The sequence below is a fragment of the Papilio xuthus genome, unplaced genomic scaffold, assembly GCF_000836235.2.
Source record: "Papilio xuthus unplaced genomic scaffold, Pxut_1.1 DF824655.1, whole genome shotgun sequence".
Classification (NCBI taxonomy): Eukaryota; Metazoa; Arthropoda; class Insecta; order Lepidoptera; family Papilionidae; genus Papilio; species Papilio xuthus.
In genome coordinates this window covers 1,171,312-1,190,984 of record NW_013533994.1, presented here as the reverse complement: position 1 = coordinate 1,190,984, position 19,673 = coordinate 1,171,312, and the positions used below count along the sequence as shown (strand labels likewise).

General features: G+C 35.5%; 3 protein-coding genes across 7 annotated transcripts; 2 read left to right on the top strand and 1 right to left on the bottom strand.

Annotated features, from left to right (window-relative positions):
* Positions 1 to 326: 326 nt before the first annotated feature.
* Positions 327 to 4,641, top strand: AlaRS (alanine--tRNA ligase, cytoplasmic). Its single transcript, XM_013325687.1, has 2 exons — positions 327 to 524; positions 1,573 to 4,641. The coding sequence occupies exon 2, from the start codon at positions 1,586 to 1,588 to the stop codon at positions 4,484 to 4,486; it is 2,901 nt and encodes a 966-aa protein (XP_013181141.1). The 5' UTR covers positions 327 to 524; positions 1,573 to 1,585; the 3' UTR covers positions 4,487 to 4,641.
* Positions 4,642 to 4,960: 319 nt separating this feature from the next.
* On the bottom strand, positions 4,961 to 12,478 carry Su(dx) (Suppressor of deltex). 4 transcript variants are annotated; one of them, XM_013325691.1, is made up of 13 exons: positions 12,382 to 12,478; positions 10,725 to 10,862; positions 9,546 to 9,833; positions 9,114 to 9,358; positions 8,616 to 8,890; positions 8,144 to 8,454; positions 7,714 to 7,937; positions 7,260 to 7,553; positions 6,545 to 7,045; positions 6,274 to 6,369; positions 5,888 to 6,040; positions 5,555 to 5,686; positions 4,961 to 5,360 (listed from the first exon to the last, which is right to left on the bottom strand). In XM_013325691.1, exons 2-13 carry the CDS (start codon positions 10,792 to 10,794, stop codon positions 5,223 to 5,225), a joined length of 2,727 nt encoding a protein of 908 aa, XP_013181145.1. In that variant the 5' UTR covers positions 10,795 to 10,862; positions 12,382 to 12,478; the 3' UTR covers positions 4,961 to 5,222. The 4 variants fall into 4 exon arrangements, with proteins under 4 accessions (XP_013181145.1, XP_013181143.1, XP_013181142.1 ...); XM_013325689.1 differs by lacking the exon at positions 12,382 to 12,478 and adding an exon at positions 12,219 to 12,305; XM_013325688.1 differs by lacking the exon at positions 12,382 to 12,478 and adding an exon at positions 12,009 to 12,212.
* A 945-nt stretch (positions 12,479 to 13,423) lies between these two features.
* On the top strand, positions 13,424 to 19,232 carry Kap3 (kinesin associated protein 3). 2 transcript variants are annotated; one of them, XM_013325715.1, is made up of 12 exons: positions 13,424 to 13,574; positions 13,993 to 14,160; positions 14,261 to 14,499; positions 14,789 to 15,353; positions 15,430 to 15,530; positions 15,737 to 15,991; positions 16,227 to 16,401; positions 16,517 to 16,744; positions 17,125 to 17,243; positions 17,423 to 17,579; positions 17,795 to 17,867; positions 18,223 to 19,232. In XM_013325715.1, the coding sequence occupies exons 2-12, from the start codon at positions 14,004 to 14,006 to the stop codon at positions 18,332 to 18,334; spliced, it is 2,181 nt and encodes a 726-aa protein (XP_013181169.1). In that variant the 5' UTR covers positions 13,424 to 13,574; positions 13,993 to 14,003; the 3' UTR covers positions 18,335 to 19,232. The 2 variants fall into 2 exon arrangements, with proteins under 2 accessions (XP_013181169.1, XP_013181170.1); XM_013325716.1 differs by lacking the exon at positions 13,424 to 13,574 and adding an exon at positions 13,629 to 13,667.
* Positions 19,233 to 19,673: the final 441 nt, after the last annotated feature.

The following is a 19,673-nucleotide window of genomic DNA, read 5'->3' as shown; positions in this document are numbered from 1 at the left end:
TATCTAGGTCGCCGGTAAGGGAGGCGCTGATATCGCAGATAGTTCGTTTTATTGTTTTTGAATATGTTTAAATACAACCTCTGTAGTGGAGCTGTGAATCATAGTTTTGTTCCTTTAGAACAAATTTATGACTACGAGCACAAAATAAATTAATTTGTCTCTTAAAGGACTAATTAGTAATTAGTTTATTTCTCGTGTATTCTGAAATCTTTTTGTACCTGAATGTTTAATTTAGACCTGGTCACAGATCCACTGCTGGTCACATTAAAAACAACTGTCAATGTCACGTATGGGATGTCAAAATCAAATGTAGATTTGTCCATGTCATGTCCAGTCGATGTCGGAATTCGTATTTCATGTTCATGCAATTGTCGCCCTTATCATATCCAAATACAATTCATTACAGTCTTGCACTTGCTTTACTACTTTTACCTTGGCTTGGTCAACGGTTGACAGTAGTCGGTAGTCGTGTTGTCGTCATTTTATTTTTTCGCAGTGCAGTGATAAGTTCGAAGTTGCATCAGGTAATTAAAATCAATCTATATCATAAATATAATATATTTCTTGTTGCATTTACATAAATCATGATATTTATTCACTGTGACTTTAGGTATTTTTAATTTAACCTTATTTTTATACTTCCCATATGGTTACTTATGAATGTGATAGAAAAGTGTGTGTGAATATAATATATACATTCGCCTTAAATCTTATAATTTTTTTAAAGCCTAAGAAAAATATTTTTTCAACTTTTTTAATTAAGGATATATTATGACAAGATTTTACATAGTCTGATGTAAATATTTTAATATATTCTTATACAAAAAGTTTTATTTGCATAATACTAAATGATATCCTGTAACCAAAAAAATAAATTAGGCTTTAAAATAAGTAAAATGAATTTATTTTATTTCTTTTAATTTATAAGTTCAATTTATACTTTAATTAAAAATTTAAATATGTCATTATATTACATAAACAATTTTATTAATTGTACCTGACACACCTCATTGTAAATGTATATCAAACTAAAAAGTGAAAGTATACTTGTCAGAAATGGTGCAACAATTATTACATTCACCTAAAAGAGTGCCATTACCCAGATCTTTAAAACTTTATACAACAAGGGGTATGTCATAAAAAAGTATTTTATTTAAATTTACAATGCTTGGCAAATTGATTACACCTGTTAAAACAAAATTTTACACATATATGTCTGCTCTGAACATTTAAATTTGTGCTGATCTTAGTTTTTTAATATCTAGTGTTAATGATTTACTGGTAATTTCTTTAACTATTATTTTAATGTTAAAAAAAATCATGATTTATGTGGTTTAATGTTTTTTTATACACCATTGTCATAAACAATTTTACCGATTGATGCATCAACCTTTTTTAAATATAGATTTACTCAAATAGTTTGTTATTCTATTTCAAGTGAAAGGAGTATCAATATGAGCACTTATTATTATCATGCAATCTTCCTGCTAGTCCTATGCCTTAATTATAAAAGAGTATTAATATCAAATTAATTGTAACATTCTGATTTAGAAGCACTATTTTATTTTTCAGATAAATTGCCACAATGGATACTTCAATGACAGGAAATCAGATCCGGAAAACTTTCATTGATTTCTTCATTGGAAAAGGTCATAAATATGTGCATTCTTCATCCACTATACCATTGGATGATCCAACTTTACTTTTTGCCAATGCAGGCATGAATCAATTTAAGCCAATTTTTCTTGGATCAGTTGATCCCAATTCTGACATGGCACAATATGTTCGGGTTGTGAATACTCAGAAATGTATTCGAGCAGGAGGAAAACACAATGATTTAGATGATGTTGGCAAAGATGTTTATCATCATACATTTTTCGAAATGATGGGGAACTGGTCATTTGGAGATTATTTTAAAAAAGAAATTTGTGCTTGGGCTTGGGAATTATTAACTGAAGTCTATAAATTACCAGCTGATCGATTATATGTTACATATTTTGGAGGAGATGCTGCTTCTGGTCTAGAACCAGACTTAGAATGTAAAAACATTTGGTTAAATCTTGGACTACCAGAATCACATATACTACCAGGAAGTATGAAGGATAACTTTTGGGAAATGGGAGAAACTGGTCCCTGTGGGCCATGCTCTGAATTACATTATGACAGAATAGGAGACAGAAATGCTGCACACCTTGTCAACATGGATGATCCAGATGTGTTGGAAATTTGGAACTTGGTTTTCATACAATTTAACAGAGAAGCAGATAGCTCTTTGAAATTATTGCCTAAGAAACATATTGATTGTGGATTAGGTCTAGAGAGGCTTGTTTCTGTTATCCAAAACAAGAGAGCTAACTATGATACTGATTTTTTCATGCCTTTATTCAAAGCCATTGAAACCGGTACAAAGACAAGACCATACACAGGCAAAGTAGGTGCTGATGATGTTGATGGTATTGACATGGCATATCGAGTGCTGGCTGACCATGCAAGGACATTAACTATTGCTTTGGCAGATGGTGGATGTCCTGATAATACAGGAAGAGGATATGTGCTAAGAAGAATTTTACGTCGGGCGGTTCGCTATGCATCTGAAAAACTAAACGGGAAACCAGGATTTTTCGGCTCACTAGTTCATACTGTAGTAGAGTTACTTGGTGATGTATTTCCAGAAATTAAAAAAGATCCAGATTCAATTATACAAACAATAAATGAAGAAGAAATTCAATTTTTAAAGACACTTTCCAGAGGAAGAAATTTACTCAACAGAACTATTGAAAAACTTAGTGGATCAAAAATCATACCAGGCGATGTTGCATGGCGTTTATATGATACATATGGTTTTCCTGTTGATTTAACACATTTAATGTGTGAAGAGAAAGGATTATCAATTGACATGGAAGCTTATGAAAAAGCTAAAAAAGAATCCCAATTAAATTCTCAAGGTAAAGCTGCAGGTCAAGAAGACTTGCTGGCTTTGGATATTCATGCCATAAGTCATTTACAAGAAAGTGGTGTGCCTGTGACTGATGATTCACCAAAATATGGCTACACTCCATCTTCAAATGACAAAGATGCCATTTATAGCTTTGCACCATGTACTGCAACTGTTTTAGCTCTAAGATGCAATAAAGAATTTGTAAGTGAAGTACAATCAGGCCAAGAATGTGGTCTAATTTTAGATAGAACTAATTTTTACGCTGAACAGGGAGGTCAAATATTTGATGAGGGTTATATGGTTAAAATGGATGATGAGAGTGTTGAATTTACTGTGAAAAATGTTCAAGTCAAAGGTGGATACGTTTTACATTCTGGAAAAGTGGAAGGCACATTAAAAGTTGGTGACAAAGTTTCGTTGCACATTGATACTGAAAGACGTAGACTTATTATGAATAACCATACTGGTACACATATTCTTAATAATGTGTTAAGAAAAGTTCTTGGAAATGACTCTGATCAACGTGGATCTCTTGTAATGCCTGACCGATTGAGATTTGACTTTACTAATAAGGGTCCTATGACCGTTAAACAAATAAAAGATGCGGAAGATGAAATTAAGAACATTATTGCTCAGAATAAAGCCGTTTATGCAAAACACACTAGTCTTACTGATGCTAAAAAAATTAAGGGCTTAAGAGCAATGTTTGATGAACACTACCCCGATCCTGTTCGCGTAGTTTCCGTTGGGATACCTGTAGAAGAATTGGAGAAAAATCCCGATGGTCCTTCGGGTTACGAAACATCTGTTGAGTTTTGTGGAGGATCGCATCTTCATCAAACTGGGCATATAGGAGATTATGTCATAGTCAGTGAAGAAGGTATTGCGAAAGGTATTCGGAGAATTGTTGCTCTGACAGGTCCAGAAGCTGTTAAAGCATTGAATAAGCTAAGTGTACTAGAAAACGAAGTAAACAGTATTGCTAACTTTATCAAAGAGCAAGGTGATGCAGTAAACCAAAAAGAGGTTGTAAGAAAAATTGTTGAACTAACAAATGATGTATCTCATGCCCAAATATCATATTGGAAAAAGGAAGAACTAAGAAATCTGTTAAAGGGATTTAAGAAACAATTAGACGATAAAGAAAGAGCTTCAAAGGCTATGATTATAACTCAGGTTATTGAGAAAACTAAAGAATTATGTCTTGAAGAGAAGGACTCTAAAGTTATTGTTACTGAATTGAAAGCTTCAGGTAATACTAAAGCTCTTGATGGTGCCTTGAAACAGGTGAAACAGATGCTACCAAACACTGCTGCAATGTTCTTTTCTATAGATGATGAGACAAGCAAAATCTATTGCTTGGCAGCTGTGCCTAAAAGTTTAAATGAGAAAGGTTTGTTGGCTTCCGAGTGGGTCCAATCAATTGTTAGTGTTATGGGTGGTAAAGGTGGTGGAAAGGCAGAATCTGCACAAGCATCGGGAAATAACCCAAAAAGTATTACAGAGGCAATCAAAATTGCCAAGGAATTCGCGTCATCGAAATTATAAGTTCGCTTGAATCTGTCATTAAATTATTTTTTATTATCATGCAAATTAGCATTTCTTTTATGAAAGCGATTGTTTTATGTTATATTTATTATGTGAATCGGTTAATTCTTTGTTAAAATGTATCAGATATCTGAACGTATAAATAAACTTGATAACCATAAGCATGTAATTTTTTTCTTTTATGGATTTATCACTATTTTTACTCTTATTATAAATCTGAATGTTTGAATGGTTAGATGTTTGTTTGAAGGTGTCTCCGGAACGGCTGAAGGAATCTCGCTGAAATTTGGCATAGATGTAGAACATAGTCTGGAAGAACTGTGAAACGAAGGTAGGCATGCGGTGTGGTGTACAAAGTGGCCTACATATAGGGTATATAAGATTGTTGAAAGTAAAGGTTATGTACTTAACAGTCACTATTTGTCGAGTGACTTCAGATCATGGTATTTGTAAAAAATAATTACTACAAATTGTGTTTTTAGGCTTTTATTGAACTTTATAGACGAACTTTTTAAATATAGCTCAAACAAAATATATCTTATACAACTGACGCAATACACTAATTTTATCTACATAATATATTTATTGTTAAAACAAATATTCATACAAGTATTTGGTTGGTCTTTTTGATTGCACCGATCTTAAAATTGTGAAATATGCCATTTGTGAAGATTGGTGCTCATAAAAAATAAAAGTGATAATAATTTACATTTTTACTAAAATTAACAAATAATATTTATTCCTGGCCGAACCCTTCGGTTTCTTCTATAGCGTAATTTAATTTTTCACACAATTGTTCGTAGCTTTTATAAGGCGGAAGGTCCAGTCTATTGAAACACGTGTGCGACCGCGGCAGCCACGTGTCTTTGCCCACCTGAAACATTCGTTACAAAATATTATGCATTTCAAATATAATTATATAAATCCATTTATCAATTCATTTTACCTATGATACTATAAGCAGGTATATCATTCAAACGGCTTAGATATAAAAAATCAGTCAACTAATTTAGTTCTGCATTAGATAAGAATAAATGAAGAGGTTTTTTTATTTCTTTATTAGGTTACCTTTTCTATACAAAATCGTTGTGGTCCGTTGGAGCCCATCAGTTCAGCGAATCCGCCGACAGGTACTCTGCAGGTACCTGTCACGAATTGCAGCAACCTCGCTCGCTTCTCGTTGTCCATTTGTCGCACGAACTGAAGTTCAGAGGGGTATGCCAAAATTTTATATCATGAAATCTTACCTTTCCTTCTTCCGCTACTTCTATCTTTTCAACAGATAAAATAATCATTAAATTTTTATAATAGTTTTTAGTTGTATTATTAATATGACCAACAATGCGAATCCTTTCCAATTTGCCAAAACTTGAAGTTTGTAAAGCAAATAGAGCGACGTACCTGCCAAAACCAAACGACCTGCTTGCTGGTGCGCGTGTAATGGCGGTAGATGGCGTTGCGCTGCCAGTCGTCCACATCCACCTCCTGCATGCCGCACAGCATCAGCTCTAGCTCACGTTCGTCAAAGTACTTCAGCCACTCCAACGGTACCACCTGGACAATAACCACTAAATTATAATTAATCAATTTCGACCAACGGACAAAGTTATCGAATTGTACGTTGATCCATTTTATTTCATGTTAGAGATAATAAATTTAGTGAATTTCTATTTTACCGTTACAATTATTTTCGAAGCTTTATAATTTACATTTATTGCATTAGCTAAAAATATTGTATTATAATTATAAATTTTATGATCGGTATTATCTGAATTATTTTTGGTTACCTCGTTGAATCCGTCAAGGAAGGCGGAAGTTTGCTCCTCTATGCCTCGCGTCATGCGCCACTGCGTCACCAGCTGCAGGTACTGCTCTTTGTTTGCCTTCAATGCAAAACGCCACAAAGTTTTTACTTAACTTTAGTAAAAAAAAATCATTTACAACTTGCATTTTTGATAACATTACTGTAACTATGTTTTTTTCTGTCAAAAGCACTGTTGATTAAAATGAAATGAATTAACCAAAATGAATAAAATAACCCAGTAATAAAACACTCACTTCTGTGACTCTCTCCTTATCTCCGGCAGGCTTCAGTTCGTGATGTATAACTTGGCCCAAAACTTCGAAGTCTACACTGAACCACATCTCAAGACCGCATTCATCAATGTCATTGTCTCTGATCCAAACTAAAGAGTTGTAGAACTCAGGGTCTATGGACTCTATGTCTTTCATGGTGAGTTTCTTGTTGAGCATGCGTTTGTAGAAGGGCATGGTAAAACCGGAATAAATAAATCGTCCGTGGTACAAGGCCATAGCGATGAATCGTCCTATGAACTTGAAGTAGAGCAAGTGGTCGGGGTTGACGTAGCTGGCGGGGTTGATCTGCAGGCTGTAGTTGTTCTTGTTGGCATACTCAAACAGACAGTACATGGGGTTGAGCACCTCGTGCGACAACAGGAAGAACCACTCCCTGCTCACGCCGCCGTAGTCCAGGCCTTCCTCGCCGCGGAATATTATGTACAGTCGTCTTCGCAACTCGTAGGCGGGCAGTCTCATTATCTGTAAGAACGTTGCATTGAAAAGAAATACAAACTAAATTTATATTAAGGCCGTAAGTCCCTAGATCGTAGGCTATTTACTATTATCAATAACTAAGCTTCGACAAAATGAACTATTAACAACACAAATAAAAAAAATCAATACAATCAATACCAATCTTAACTGACATGAGACACGCTTAATTGTAAAAACTATAAAAGATATGTAAGCTAACCTGGTGATAGGAATCTTCGAAGAGCGTCTGTCGCGAGAGCGTTATTTTAATGTGACTGGGCAGGGCGTTGCTCTGGCACAGGTATCGGAACTGGCTGAGCTTCCACCGGAACGACCTCTCGTAGGCCCGGGGGACGCCGTACGCTCCCTGGGGACCCTTAGGCGCGCCGGGCCGCGGGTCTTGGAATGTGGTGGTGCGCGTGTTATGGTCCACGAAGTATCGACTGCCCTCCTCTGTAAATCTTATCTCCCAGCCTGGCGGGAGTGCTTCTTCGAGAGCTGAAACTTCTTGCCCCTGGAAGCAGACCCAAATTTATTTTTTTAAAGGGAAAATGGAAAAAATACTCTAAACATTCGTTTTTGTTATTACGCATACAAAAGTAGAATGTTAAAAGTCATACGAAAAGCCAGTAGTTTGATCACAGAATGTCATAGAAATTGTGTGAGAGTATGACCTGTGTGCGGGGGTCCTCCCACTGCGTGGTGCGGTTCTTGTGGTTGACATAGTAGACGCGGCCGTCGGGCTGCACGCGCCGCTCCCAGCCGGCGGGCAGCGCGCCCAGCCCGTCGTCCGCGCCCGCCACGCTCGCCCCACTCGCCCCACTAGCCGCACTCGTCGCGCTGCTCGACCCGCTCACTATCGTCACGCCTCCGTTGGGCGCCCCACTGCTGCTGCCAGCTAAACGACCATTTTGTTGCAAATAAATATATTGTATTGTATTCATCTTCGTTTCTGTTTGTGATTATCAACGACAAACTATGGTGTAAATCTATCACATGTATTTTTTTTATGAAGAAACTAACGCTCGGAGATGTGATTGTAACGAATCTTTGCTTTAGTCTATTTGTATGATTCATATTGTTGTAATAAGTGTAACAGTTTACCTGCGGGCGCTTCCTCCGCGTCAGATTGTTGGTGTGCGTGCGGCGGGTGCTGGTTGTGGGGCGGATGCGGCGGGTGCGGCGCGGGGTAGAGGAAGCGCTGGTTGCCCTGCGCGACCACGTGGCGCCGCTCGACGCGCCAGTGCTGGAAGCGCGCCAGGCGCTCGGTATCGGGCCGCTGCCACGTGGTGGTGCGCGTGTTGTGGTCCACGTAGTAGACGCGTCCACGCGCGTCGCGACGCACCTCCCAGCCCGGCGGCAGCGGCTGCGGCCGCTCCCAGGACGTCGATCGCGTGTTGTGGTCCACATAGTAACTATATACAAAAACAACATATTCACATCCCTAACCCACCCAGAGGAGTGGGCGAGGACTACGAATTCCTCCCAAGTACGTTATTATTGTTTCAATCCCAGCAGGTGCCCTCAGGCCGTGATCACTTAACTTAAGACCTCATGTTACAAAAACTACTCTCACCGTCGGCCATAAACATCGTATCTCATCTCCCAACCCGGCGGCAATGGTTCTTCGGTGGCAGCGTTGGCTGCGGATGCGGCGGTAGCCCCGGGCGTGGCGGGGGCGGGGGCTCCGGCGACGACGGTGGGTGGCGGCTGCGAGGAGTGCGCCGCGAGCGCGCCGGAGCCACTGCTCTCCGCGGCGCCGTGCTCTGCGTGGGACGGTCCCGCACCGTTCTCTGTAGCCACCACTCCACTAATGGAGCCGTTGCTAAGCGGAGGTGGACCTGGAGGTGGCTGTAAACGTAGACATTTAATTGAAACTCCATTAATTATAATTAAGAACTAAACAGACACTATCATATAATTCCTAGTAAAACGGAAGGCCAAAAGTACGAACATTTTTACATTAGCACATCAACATTGCTACAAGGATCCATATATATGGATAGGTGATGAATGCAATGATCAAGAAAAATTATGTTTACTTTTAACAGAACAACCATAAAAACAGACTTACTCGTAGATTCTGTGTTCGCAGCATAGACCGTGATGAATCTGAATTATTTCGTAATCGAATTCTTGCACGGACGCCATCATTTAATGGACTACGAGAGTTAGTGGCCTCTCCAAGCACTTCATGCGACTGGCTCAATATAGATGGATCAAGTCTTAATCCATCAAGTAACAAAACTAAATCAGCTGTTTTCACTTTTACACCATTATTTCCTGCAGTTCCATCTTGGGATACAGTTTTCATCAAATCTGGAATCATTAGATATTAATTAAATAAATTATTAAACGATCAATAGTAATGCCTAATTATATTGAGTTAATGTGTAAAAATTTTTTATAATTTCGATAAAACCTTGACTTTTACTTTTTCAAGTTTAGCAATTTAAACATCAGAATTGTGAAAACCAATAAGATGACAATCAACAATGATACATACCTATGCAAAGTTCCACATTTTCACATTTTCCATTAAAATAATGTAAGACTTTCAAAAGATGAATTTTTTTCTCTCCAATAACATGATCTTTTCTAAAACTATGATGGTCTGCTAAGCGGAACATGAGTTGGGACAATGGTGTCACAAGCACTGTAAATTCTTCCTTCCATTTTGGATGTAGTGTGTTTTTAATAACTTCTGTTTTCCTTAAAACCTTACCATCTACTATCACTTGTAAGTATGGATTTGGTTTAAATAGTCCTGAATTTCTTATGGTGGCTGATTCAACTGAAAGCAAAAAATTATAATGTAAATACATTTATAAAATTACTAGCGGTGCTCCGCGACTCCATCCGCGGAATTAAAAATAACATAATTGTATACAAAATTTCAGCTAATTCCATTCGCCATTCTAGAGATACCTTCAAACAAACATCCATCCATCCATCTAAACATACAAATTTATAATATTAGTAAGATAGTACAGGTAGTAAGGAAAGCTATATATATAGCCATTGCCAAACTAAAATTCTTCATTAAACATCACATTGTAAAAACATTAAAATGTATGTAATCTAATATTTAATCATGCTGAGATAGACTTTGAACTAAGATAGTGATAATGATAGATATACATATATTGTATATGTCACTGAGATTACTTTACATTCAATAAATAAACATGTTTGTGGTTGTCTTAATTGATAATGCTTTTTATGTTTTTATGCATTTTATATGATAGTTTCCTGCTAAAAGTTTGCTTAAACCAAATCACATAATTTTTTATTAAAATATTGAAAAACAATAATAACAAATTAGGATTTTAGTGTGATTTTTACAATGAAGAAAGAAGGCTAACGTTTCATTATGGTGATCAATATATGTTGTACTGAATCTTCAAATCAAATTTTAATAATCAATTATTGAATTTGGATAAGCAAGAGTCCAAGGGACAGTGACATTTTTCTTTGGCTCTTTGCTAATGGAAGCCATCCATCGAGAACCCCACAATTAATCTCGTTTTTTTTAAGGTTTCTTGCATATCTAGGTTCAACTGTATGTAGCAAGGGAACAGCCCAAATGCCTATATGTTGCAGATTTCACATGAAATTAAAACAATACAAATGTACCAATTTGCAATCATCTTCAGTTTTGTAAGACTATGTTAATTATTCTTACCAGTTAAACTAAGTTGGTGATATGTAGAAAGTGAAATGGGCGCACTTAATGGCTGTACTGTATCCGACATCTTGTATGGTCAATACATATTTATAGCAGCATAATTTATTCAATTCTCAATTATTTCAGGGCAGTCATCTAAAAACAATTTTACCAAATAACACTTAATATAAGAGTAAGTTACCTAAGATTAATGATAACTCATTTATAAATAAACATATGTTTTATATTGAAAAAGAAATTAGAGGCAACATGAAATCAATTTTAGTTTTCAAGAAAATTATTAAGTAATATTTTTTTAAGCCAACTAACAAATTCTTATGCACATATTATAAAAGGATAATGTATACTTTAAGTAAATACCAACATTTTCCTGAAATTATTTAATAATTACATTTCCTATGTATAAAGAAACATTTAAATATATAAAAGTTATGATTATCAGTCTTAAGGTGTTTAGTTGTCCCAAAAAAAACAAATATACATATTATCTCTTAAGTCTCAATAAAATACAAGATTTAAAATATAAGGTAAAATTGAGCACATTAGTCTTTTTAATAAAATGCATTTCACATTAAAAACAATAAGTGACAATCTTAGTGAATATTCTAGCCCATTTTCTGATGTGCTGCCAGACTGCAGTAAGTTGATTATAACATAATTTGAATAGTTTGATACTTTGTAAATATATTATGTAAACATGAGTAGTAGTTAGGTATATTCAAATCATAAAAAATGGAAACTCCAACATATGGATCATATAAGGACATGTAGAAACTCATTTCAGTTATTATACAAGATAGTGAGAGTATTGGGAATCTCTAGAAGAGAGTTTAGAAGGCTTGAAAATCAATCAAGTGAAAACTGATACACCATCACTATTTATTGCACTGAGCTCAAAATAATCACTAATAATCAAAATTATAGACGCTGACAACCGGGAGGATATGGTACTTGAAAAAAAAAGGTATGTATTTCAAAACATATTTTGTCTTTTCTGTTTGATTCTTTTTTATTCATTCACTTTTTTTTAAAGAGCAGAAGCTAAACATTAACTGTCGTCGTATAATACTCGTGTTAGAACAAAACAAAAATTGACAATATCAGGAAAACATAGATGGGACAAAATACAAGCTATTTTTAGTTAGAAAACTTTAAATTGCAATGACAACTTTTTAGGAACTACAGATTTAACAACGACAAAAACAACTCGTCTGCGCGTTAAAAATAATCATAACAAAAATGTCTTATTTGACCAGTACTTCATAAAAACGTAATTCTTACAATTAGGTTTTTATCTTGCCTCTTATCTCACTGAAGTCTGGAAGGAAATACGCAAGAAATAATCATGACTACCGATAACTTCAAATTTTTTTTGATGTCACTAATATCCATAAAACTAAAATAGTTTCACTTTTGAACAATTATTTACAAAACTGTAATGTAGTAAACAAATATAATTCTGAAAATAATTAGTCACAAGTTAGTCATTACCACAGATCGCTTCACAATATCACTTCAATATCACATCACAATCTAAAGCCATAGAACAACAGAATACAGAATTGACAACTAATTGCAGACGTCACTCAAGGACTGTCTTTTATCAACAATAATTTAATATTTTTGGTACCTACTAAATTAAAAAAATTATTACTATGAATTCAGCGCCACTTCACTACATTTTCCCTTTTTTGCAGTGCTTTTAAATGTTTAATTTGATAATACTCTCTGATCTGAAATAAATGAACAGGCTGGAACACATATCTATGTATCGATAACACTTGTCTGCAACAAAATCCTCCTTTATAAAAATTGGGTTGTCTGTCTATTCACCTTTAAATATGACTAGTTGTCACCCGCGATTCCGAACGCGCGGTATTAAAAAAATCAAGTAACTAGCCTATGTGTTCTACATCTGTGCCAAATTTCATCGAGATCTGTTGAACCATCCTTCTGAAGATATCTTCTAACAAATATCAATCCACCCAAACTTTCGCATTTATAGGTATAAGGTATTCAAGAATTCCCCTAGAAAAATTGTATGTATAATGTACTATGAATTCATTGTCATCGGTACTATAAGATATAAAAGTCTTAATATTTGTTCAAAAATACATTGAATTTTTAAAAAGAATTGTTTAAACATATGCTTTTGCAATAATAATTAATTTTCATGTTTAACCGTGAGTTTCTCAGACCAAAATCTCTGTATAAACATCTCGTCATCCCTGTCATTATCTTTGACAAAAACAGAAATGACAATACATTTAAAAAGAGGATTTTGATCTCAGAAATTCACGGTAAGAGAAATTTAATGGTGGGCTGTTACTGTACCCTGGCGGTGGGCCACAACTGTCTTAGGGGGACTGAAACTGTGTTTTTAGCATTTTTATTTTTGTTGAAGAATTTGAATCTTAATGCGTAAAGTATATAGGCCGTACCTGTTTGAGCTCTCCTGCTTTTCCTGTGGATTCCAAAGAGGTGGAATCTGAGATTTAATGTAATTCACTTCTTTATATCCAGTCATGAGTAAAACTCTTTATAATTCACATTCATTCCAAAATAATGCAACCAGCTTTTATGTACTCTTTGGTCACCAGACACTGTTTCTGACCGTAGAACAAATTTTATTTCCAAATAAGACGTGACCTAAAGGTCTATGTCACCAGGTCATAAAAGTACTAAAAAAAGTTTCTGACTGTCACTGTCATGTTACGTCAAAAAGAAAAGTATAAAAAAACTACCTATTTGTATTATTATATTGATTTGGATTTGTAAAGGTTTTATTTATTTATGCAGTTACCTGCTACAAATCTTTAAACACACATTAGTGATTAGACACATAAGGTAGGTAATTATTTATCCAGGGTATAGAATATAATATTCAGACTGAAAATTAATCAATCACTGTAATAACCTGTCCTAAATAATATTTCGGAGGTATTATGTTCCACTTTATACTTTTAAAACGTATACCATCATATACTTTAAATAAAAGATAAGAATTATCATGATCTTCGTATATGACAGCAAAACCCACAATCTGCAGCCATCATTGTTTTATATGTCCTTGTATCTATGACGATGTTTTATTTCGCAATGAAACATCTACACAATACTAAAAACTTTTACTTCACGCAAAATTTAAAATTTGAAAATGAATGTAACATTGGGCGTCATACAGTCTCATTACTAGTTCAAATTTCTTTTTATTAATATTTATTTTAATTACAATTTGACACATACAAATCTCTTATCTTTTCAGCATTTATAAGTATGAGTCCAGTGGAGAGTGCACCCGTTGCTGTCTTAAATTGTATTGATGATTATGTTGAATTATTGTATGATGATATTCCAGAAAAAATCAAAGGATCTGCTCTTATTCTACAACTAGCTAGAAATCCTGATAATTTAATTGAGTTAGCAAGAAATGGTAACTATACCATAATAATAATCTGTATGAAGTATCTTTAAAAAATTTGATTTTAAAAGTAATCCTGTAATAAAATCATCTTACATTATATCTTTTTCAGAGGCATTATTGAGTGCTCTCTCAAGAGTGTTGAGAGAAGAGTGGAAAAGAAGTATTGAACTAAGTACCAACATTGTTTATACATTTTTCTGTTTCTCTACATATATTGAATTTCATTCTGTTATAATACAATACAAAATTGGGTCTTTGTGTATGGATGTAATCGATTATGAACTAAAGAGATATGATCAATGGAAAGAAAGGGTTGAAGGCAAGAAACAAGTACTGACACCTGATAAGGTAACTTTTAATTATTTTGAAAAATGTCATATGTCAATTAAATTTGTACCAATAGTGTGAACAACATACACAAGGAAAATTGTTTTGTATGCATTATTTCATACTTTTCAAAAAGTATATCATTTTTTTAAGCAAACTCTTAATGTGATATAGTACAAGGATGCTCTAATGAGCTCACACAAACATCTAATGAAAATATATATATTTTAACTACTACTAAATGCTGCAGTCATTTGTAACTGATTTACTAAAAAGGTGTAAAAGTCTAATTTGTTAATTTATGTTATAGAATGAACTGCCAAAAAGCAGAATACCAGAACCTAAGCGCCGCCCTAAATCTGGCACTTGGGCTGTAGCTGATGTTAACTTACAAAAAACACGTCAGTTGGTGTCCAGTTATCATGAAGACTTGTGCAATGCCTCTGATGAATATCTCTCGAAAAATGATGAAGAGCAGATGAAGCGAAAATTAAAGACATTGTCTAAGCGACAAGAACAGCTTTTGAGAGTCGCTTTTTACATGCTGTTAAATATTGCTGATAATATTAAAGTTGAAGAAAAAATGCATAAAAAAGATATTGTTGGATTACTCATTGGTGCAATGGAAAGACATTCAAATATTGATCTTCTCATTCTCATTGTATCATTTCTACAAAAGCTATCCATTTTTGTTGAAAATAAAAATTCGATGACATCTAAATCGATTATTGAAAAATTGGCTCCTCTACTGGATTCATCCAATGCTGACCTGGTCAATGTTACTTTGAAACTTCTCTTTAATTTAACATTTGACACGAAATTACGGAACAAAATGATTAAAGTTAACCTTTTACCAAAGTTTATACAATTCACAAGTAAATATCCTAAGTTATAATAGATTGTTTTTGTATTCTGATTGCACACATTTCAAATTATTCTGGATGTTTACAGGCGATGATAAACACATAAACTTGGCAATGAAAATCCTTTATCATTTGAGTATGGATGATCGCGTGAAGCTGATGTTCACACAATCTGATTGTGTTAAATTGGTAAGTTAAATATAAAATAACTAGCGGTTGTCCGCTACATCGTCGACGCTATACATCCAAAATATTGCAAACAGTTGCATATTAAACTTGTACACTTGTACATACTAAATTAATCTGTTTTTCGATTAAAAAAGACAGGAAGGCAACAGAATATATGTTTTCCGAGTTTCAATTAGTTTTGAATGACGGAGAGTTGTATTGTGCAGTTGACGGACATGCTGCTGCTGAACGTGAACAGCGAGTGCGGAATGGAGGCGGAGGGCGGTGGGGGCGCGGGCACGACAGACGTGCTGCTGGCCGTGTGCGTCAACCTGGCGTGGTGCGAGCGCGCCGCGCAGCAGATGGCGGCCGAGGGACGCCTGCGCGAACTGCTCGCACGCGCCTTCCGCCACAGGAACGCCATGCTTATGAAGCTCGTCCGCAACCTCTCACATCACACACAAACCAAGCCTCTCTTTGTCGTAAGTTCATGGTCATAACATATAACACTACATCGCTTAGTTATAATTAGTTTCTCTTGCAATGAATTTTGATTACTTGGTATGTGTAAAGGTATACAAAAATATTAAAAATAACCTAGCGGAATTCGTTAAAACTCAATACACTTTCACAATTATTCAAGTCGTATATATTAGTATGTCTTATCACTGTTTTGCGGTTATAATTGATAATTGCTGCAATAATTTTTGTCGACAGGAATTTGTAGGCGACATAGCCGGGGCGGTGACAAGCGAGGAGGCGCCCGAGGAGTTTGTGATCGAGTGTCTCGGCACTCTGAGCAACATTCTGTGTCTCAGCAACAATATCGATATTTATGCTGTTGTTGAAAGATACAATCTTATACCGTGCATAATGAAGATTCTAGATCCAGGTACAATTTCGAAGACAATATAAAACATGTGGTGTATCGAAGCTAGGTTTTCTATATTCTTGGTCAAGCTTCAAGTAAAGCAAAGACGTATTATGTGTATGCAATGGGTGCGCAGAGAACGAGCGGGACCCGGAGCTGGTACTGGAGGGCGTAGTGGCGGCGGGCGCGCTGGCTGCGGAGGAGCGCGCGGCGGGTGCATTGGCAGCAGCGCGCGGCGGACACGCGCTGGTAGAGCTGCTGCGCCTGCGCCAGGCTGACGACGAGCACGTGCTGCAGACCGCCTTCGCCTTCCGCCAGATGCTGTCGCATCTTGCCGCCGCTGACTACCTCGTCAATCAAACCGGTACTTACGCCTCGCATCACAATTACGAGTCAAACGATTACATTTTTGCTTACGGTCATAAGCGCTGGTTCGATTGAAGGCAATAGAGCTTATTTATTAATGCATAAAAATTAAGGCCTTTCTAATATAACAAGGACCATTTCAGATAATGGATAGCATTTATACTGTGTCAAGAGATTATTGCCTCCCAACATGGGTCTCAAATGAATATGCTTGACTAGCATTATGAAAAATCCAAAATGGTCGTAGAAAAAAAATGGCGGATAACATTTTTCAAAATTATTTATTTTGTTACGAACATGATATTGATTGCTTAAGTTAAAGCTTTTAAATTAAATTGATAGTTAATAATATGAATGTATTCTTTGGCTAAATTCTAGAAGCACCAGCCTACCTTATTGACCTGATGCAAGACAAAAATGTCGAAATACGAAAAATGTGTGACGCGTGCCTGGACATTATTTCTCAAATGGAAAACGATTGGGCGGAGAGAATTAAGGTACGGTCGTCACGTAACACAACATCCACACTACAAAGCGTTTAATATAAATGAACCCAAGCCTTAGTGTGATGTCATAAGTCTCACATCGTAATTTTTTGTTTGACAGAAAGTTCATTGCCTTTGTGTCGTGTCAGAAGGCTACACAGGAAGGTTACATAAGCTTGTTGTTGCGACAGGTGGAGCGGTTCCGCTGCCACAACGGGCAGTGGCTGTCGATAGTGGAGACGCTAGGTGAAGGCGCGGGCGCGGGGACGGGCGCGCCGGACGCCGCCGAAGACCTGCCGCCCTACCTCTCTGCGGACTACCTCACCACGCACCGTCTCACCACTGCAGGTGACCAGGCACCCGCACGATCTCTTGGAGTCGTACTCTAATCTAAAGAAACCATAATTTTGACAAATCTCCAGATTCGCTGTTATCAACCGGTGCTTTTAAGCTAACGCGTATTACTTAACTGTTCAAGAAGAGTTAACGAGTTCGCGTTTACCTTATTCATCTTATTTTTTTATTAGAGTTTATGCAAACATTGATTGCAAACACCATTTCAGATTCTCAAAACTCACTGGATGATGACTCTGACAGTTTATCTGGTGACGGGGACTTCAATCGAATGAACAGCAGGTGTGTAAACTATATTATTACCAAGTCAGTTACAACTCATCATTATAACCTCGTATTAACCTTCCCTTGGCACACCGGAGGATCGGCACAGTATGCGAATACATCTGAATTCACTCCATCCACAACACAATCCATCCATGATTTCTTTGGTCTTCCTCTACCTTTGTAACTATCCATATTCAATTTACAATTAATTATCATTATTTCATTTCATTACTTGTTTATGCTTAGATCAATTTCAGCTTCTCTTATCTAATATTTTATTATAACTATAATTCGTTATACATATTGTTTTCATATCAAATAATATGTTATGCGTACATAGTGTTATGCAATATATTTTTTTCATTTACAGGAATACTTCAGATGCGCATACAGATGAAATGTACGCAACGCTGGATTCCTTATCTGACAAACCCTTAGATAGCAGTGCGCTCACCAATAGCGATTTAAAATTACTCGCTTGAAAATGATGCTTTCTACTCGTTAATTATAGTATTTCGGTAGCTGCGTATATTGAATATGATAATATTAATACTCATCGCAAAATATTGAAATTAATAGTCATAATTTGGTAGTTTCAAAAAAATGATTTGATTTTTGTACATATGTTTGGTTCTTTGATAAACAATAACAGTAACATTTGAATAAAATAAACAATATCTCAACGATCTTGGAAAATTACGTTCAATCGAAATTTAAACTGGACAATGTGAATAGCTATAAAAAACAAAAAAAATATAATATCAAATATATTTACACCTTAGAGCTAAGTTTTTGGCGGTTGCAAAGCAGTAATAAACATCGTCCAAAGTTACAAGACTATTGGGCTTCGTAAAACATTTTTCTTTTACACACTGACATTGTTCGTGCTTTCTGTCAAAGCTCGATGCCTATATTTCGCCCTCCACACTAATATATTATTTGGCTTTGGTCACAATATGAATTGATCCATAACACATATCCAAATATATTGACACTAATTACCATTTAATTGTACATTGTGCAAGCTTAACTATGTCCTAGTTATATGTATTTTAATTTTATTTAACGTCAGTATTTAGTATGTAGTGAATGATTTTTGTAAGTAGGTAATATTTTATTATACATTCACATATTACATGCTTCTGAAATGCTTACATAAAAGAGTGCATATTACAAAACAATTGGACAGCTCGGAACATCGATCGAGAATTTGCACAGAACATAATTTTAGGTGTTAGCAGAAGGTAAAGAGATGCGCGGTTTTTCGTTGTACTGTAAATGTTGGTTAGTGTTGTTATACTGTCATTATTATTAATTATGATCTCATAAATATTTAAACGTGCTGTGCTATTGCAATTAAAATATTTTAATCAAATAAATGAATCCGCTTGTTTTTATTTTCACAACATACTTAAAACCCGTAAACACTATGATGTTAAGCACATGGCAAAGAATCTTGGATAAATGCCTAAATCATGAAATGCACTGATTTGTAATAAATAGAAGTCAGTGTTGTGACCTCTTACACCGCTTCTATCCATAAAGTGTTAAAAACAAACAGTTTGTGATCCCATTCAAACATGTTCGAGGATAGTCCAGTCTACCAGTAATATAAATGTAGCGCAGGCATAGGATACGTAGTCCTTTATTTAAAGGTTGCGATTTATAACCTATGCAAATTTATTATTACTTTACTAAAAATTATAAACAGTAGTGCCAGTTTTATATTAATATTTTTTTGCCTCAGCATTTGTCTGCCCATTTTTAAGCTGCGTTGTTATGTTTCATAGAATATCGAAATTATGAAAATGACAGCATTAA

Excerpts from the sequence above, each read along its gene's own strand:
- AlaRS (XM_013325687.1), top strand. The coding sequence starts at position 1,586 with ATGGATACTTCAATGACAGGAAATCAGATCCGGAAAACTTTCATTGAT.
- Kap3 (XM_013325715.1), top strand. The coding sequence starts at position 14,004 with ATGAGTCCAGTGGAGAGTGCACCCGTTGCTGTCTTAAATTGTATTGAT. Across the intron at positions 14,161-14,260 it reads AATTGAGTTAGCAAGAAATG|AGGCATTATTGAGTGCTCTC; the intron begins GTAACTATACCA and ends TATCTTTTTCAG. Across the intron at positions 17,580-17,794 it reads GCACCGTCTCACCACTGCAG|ATTCTCAAAACTCACTGGAT; the intron begins GTGACCAGGCAC and ends ACACCATTTCAG.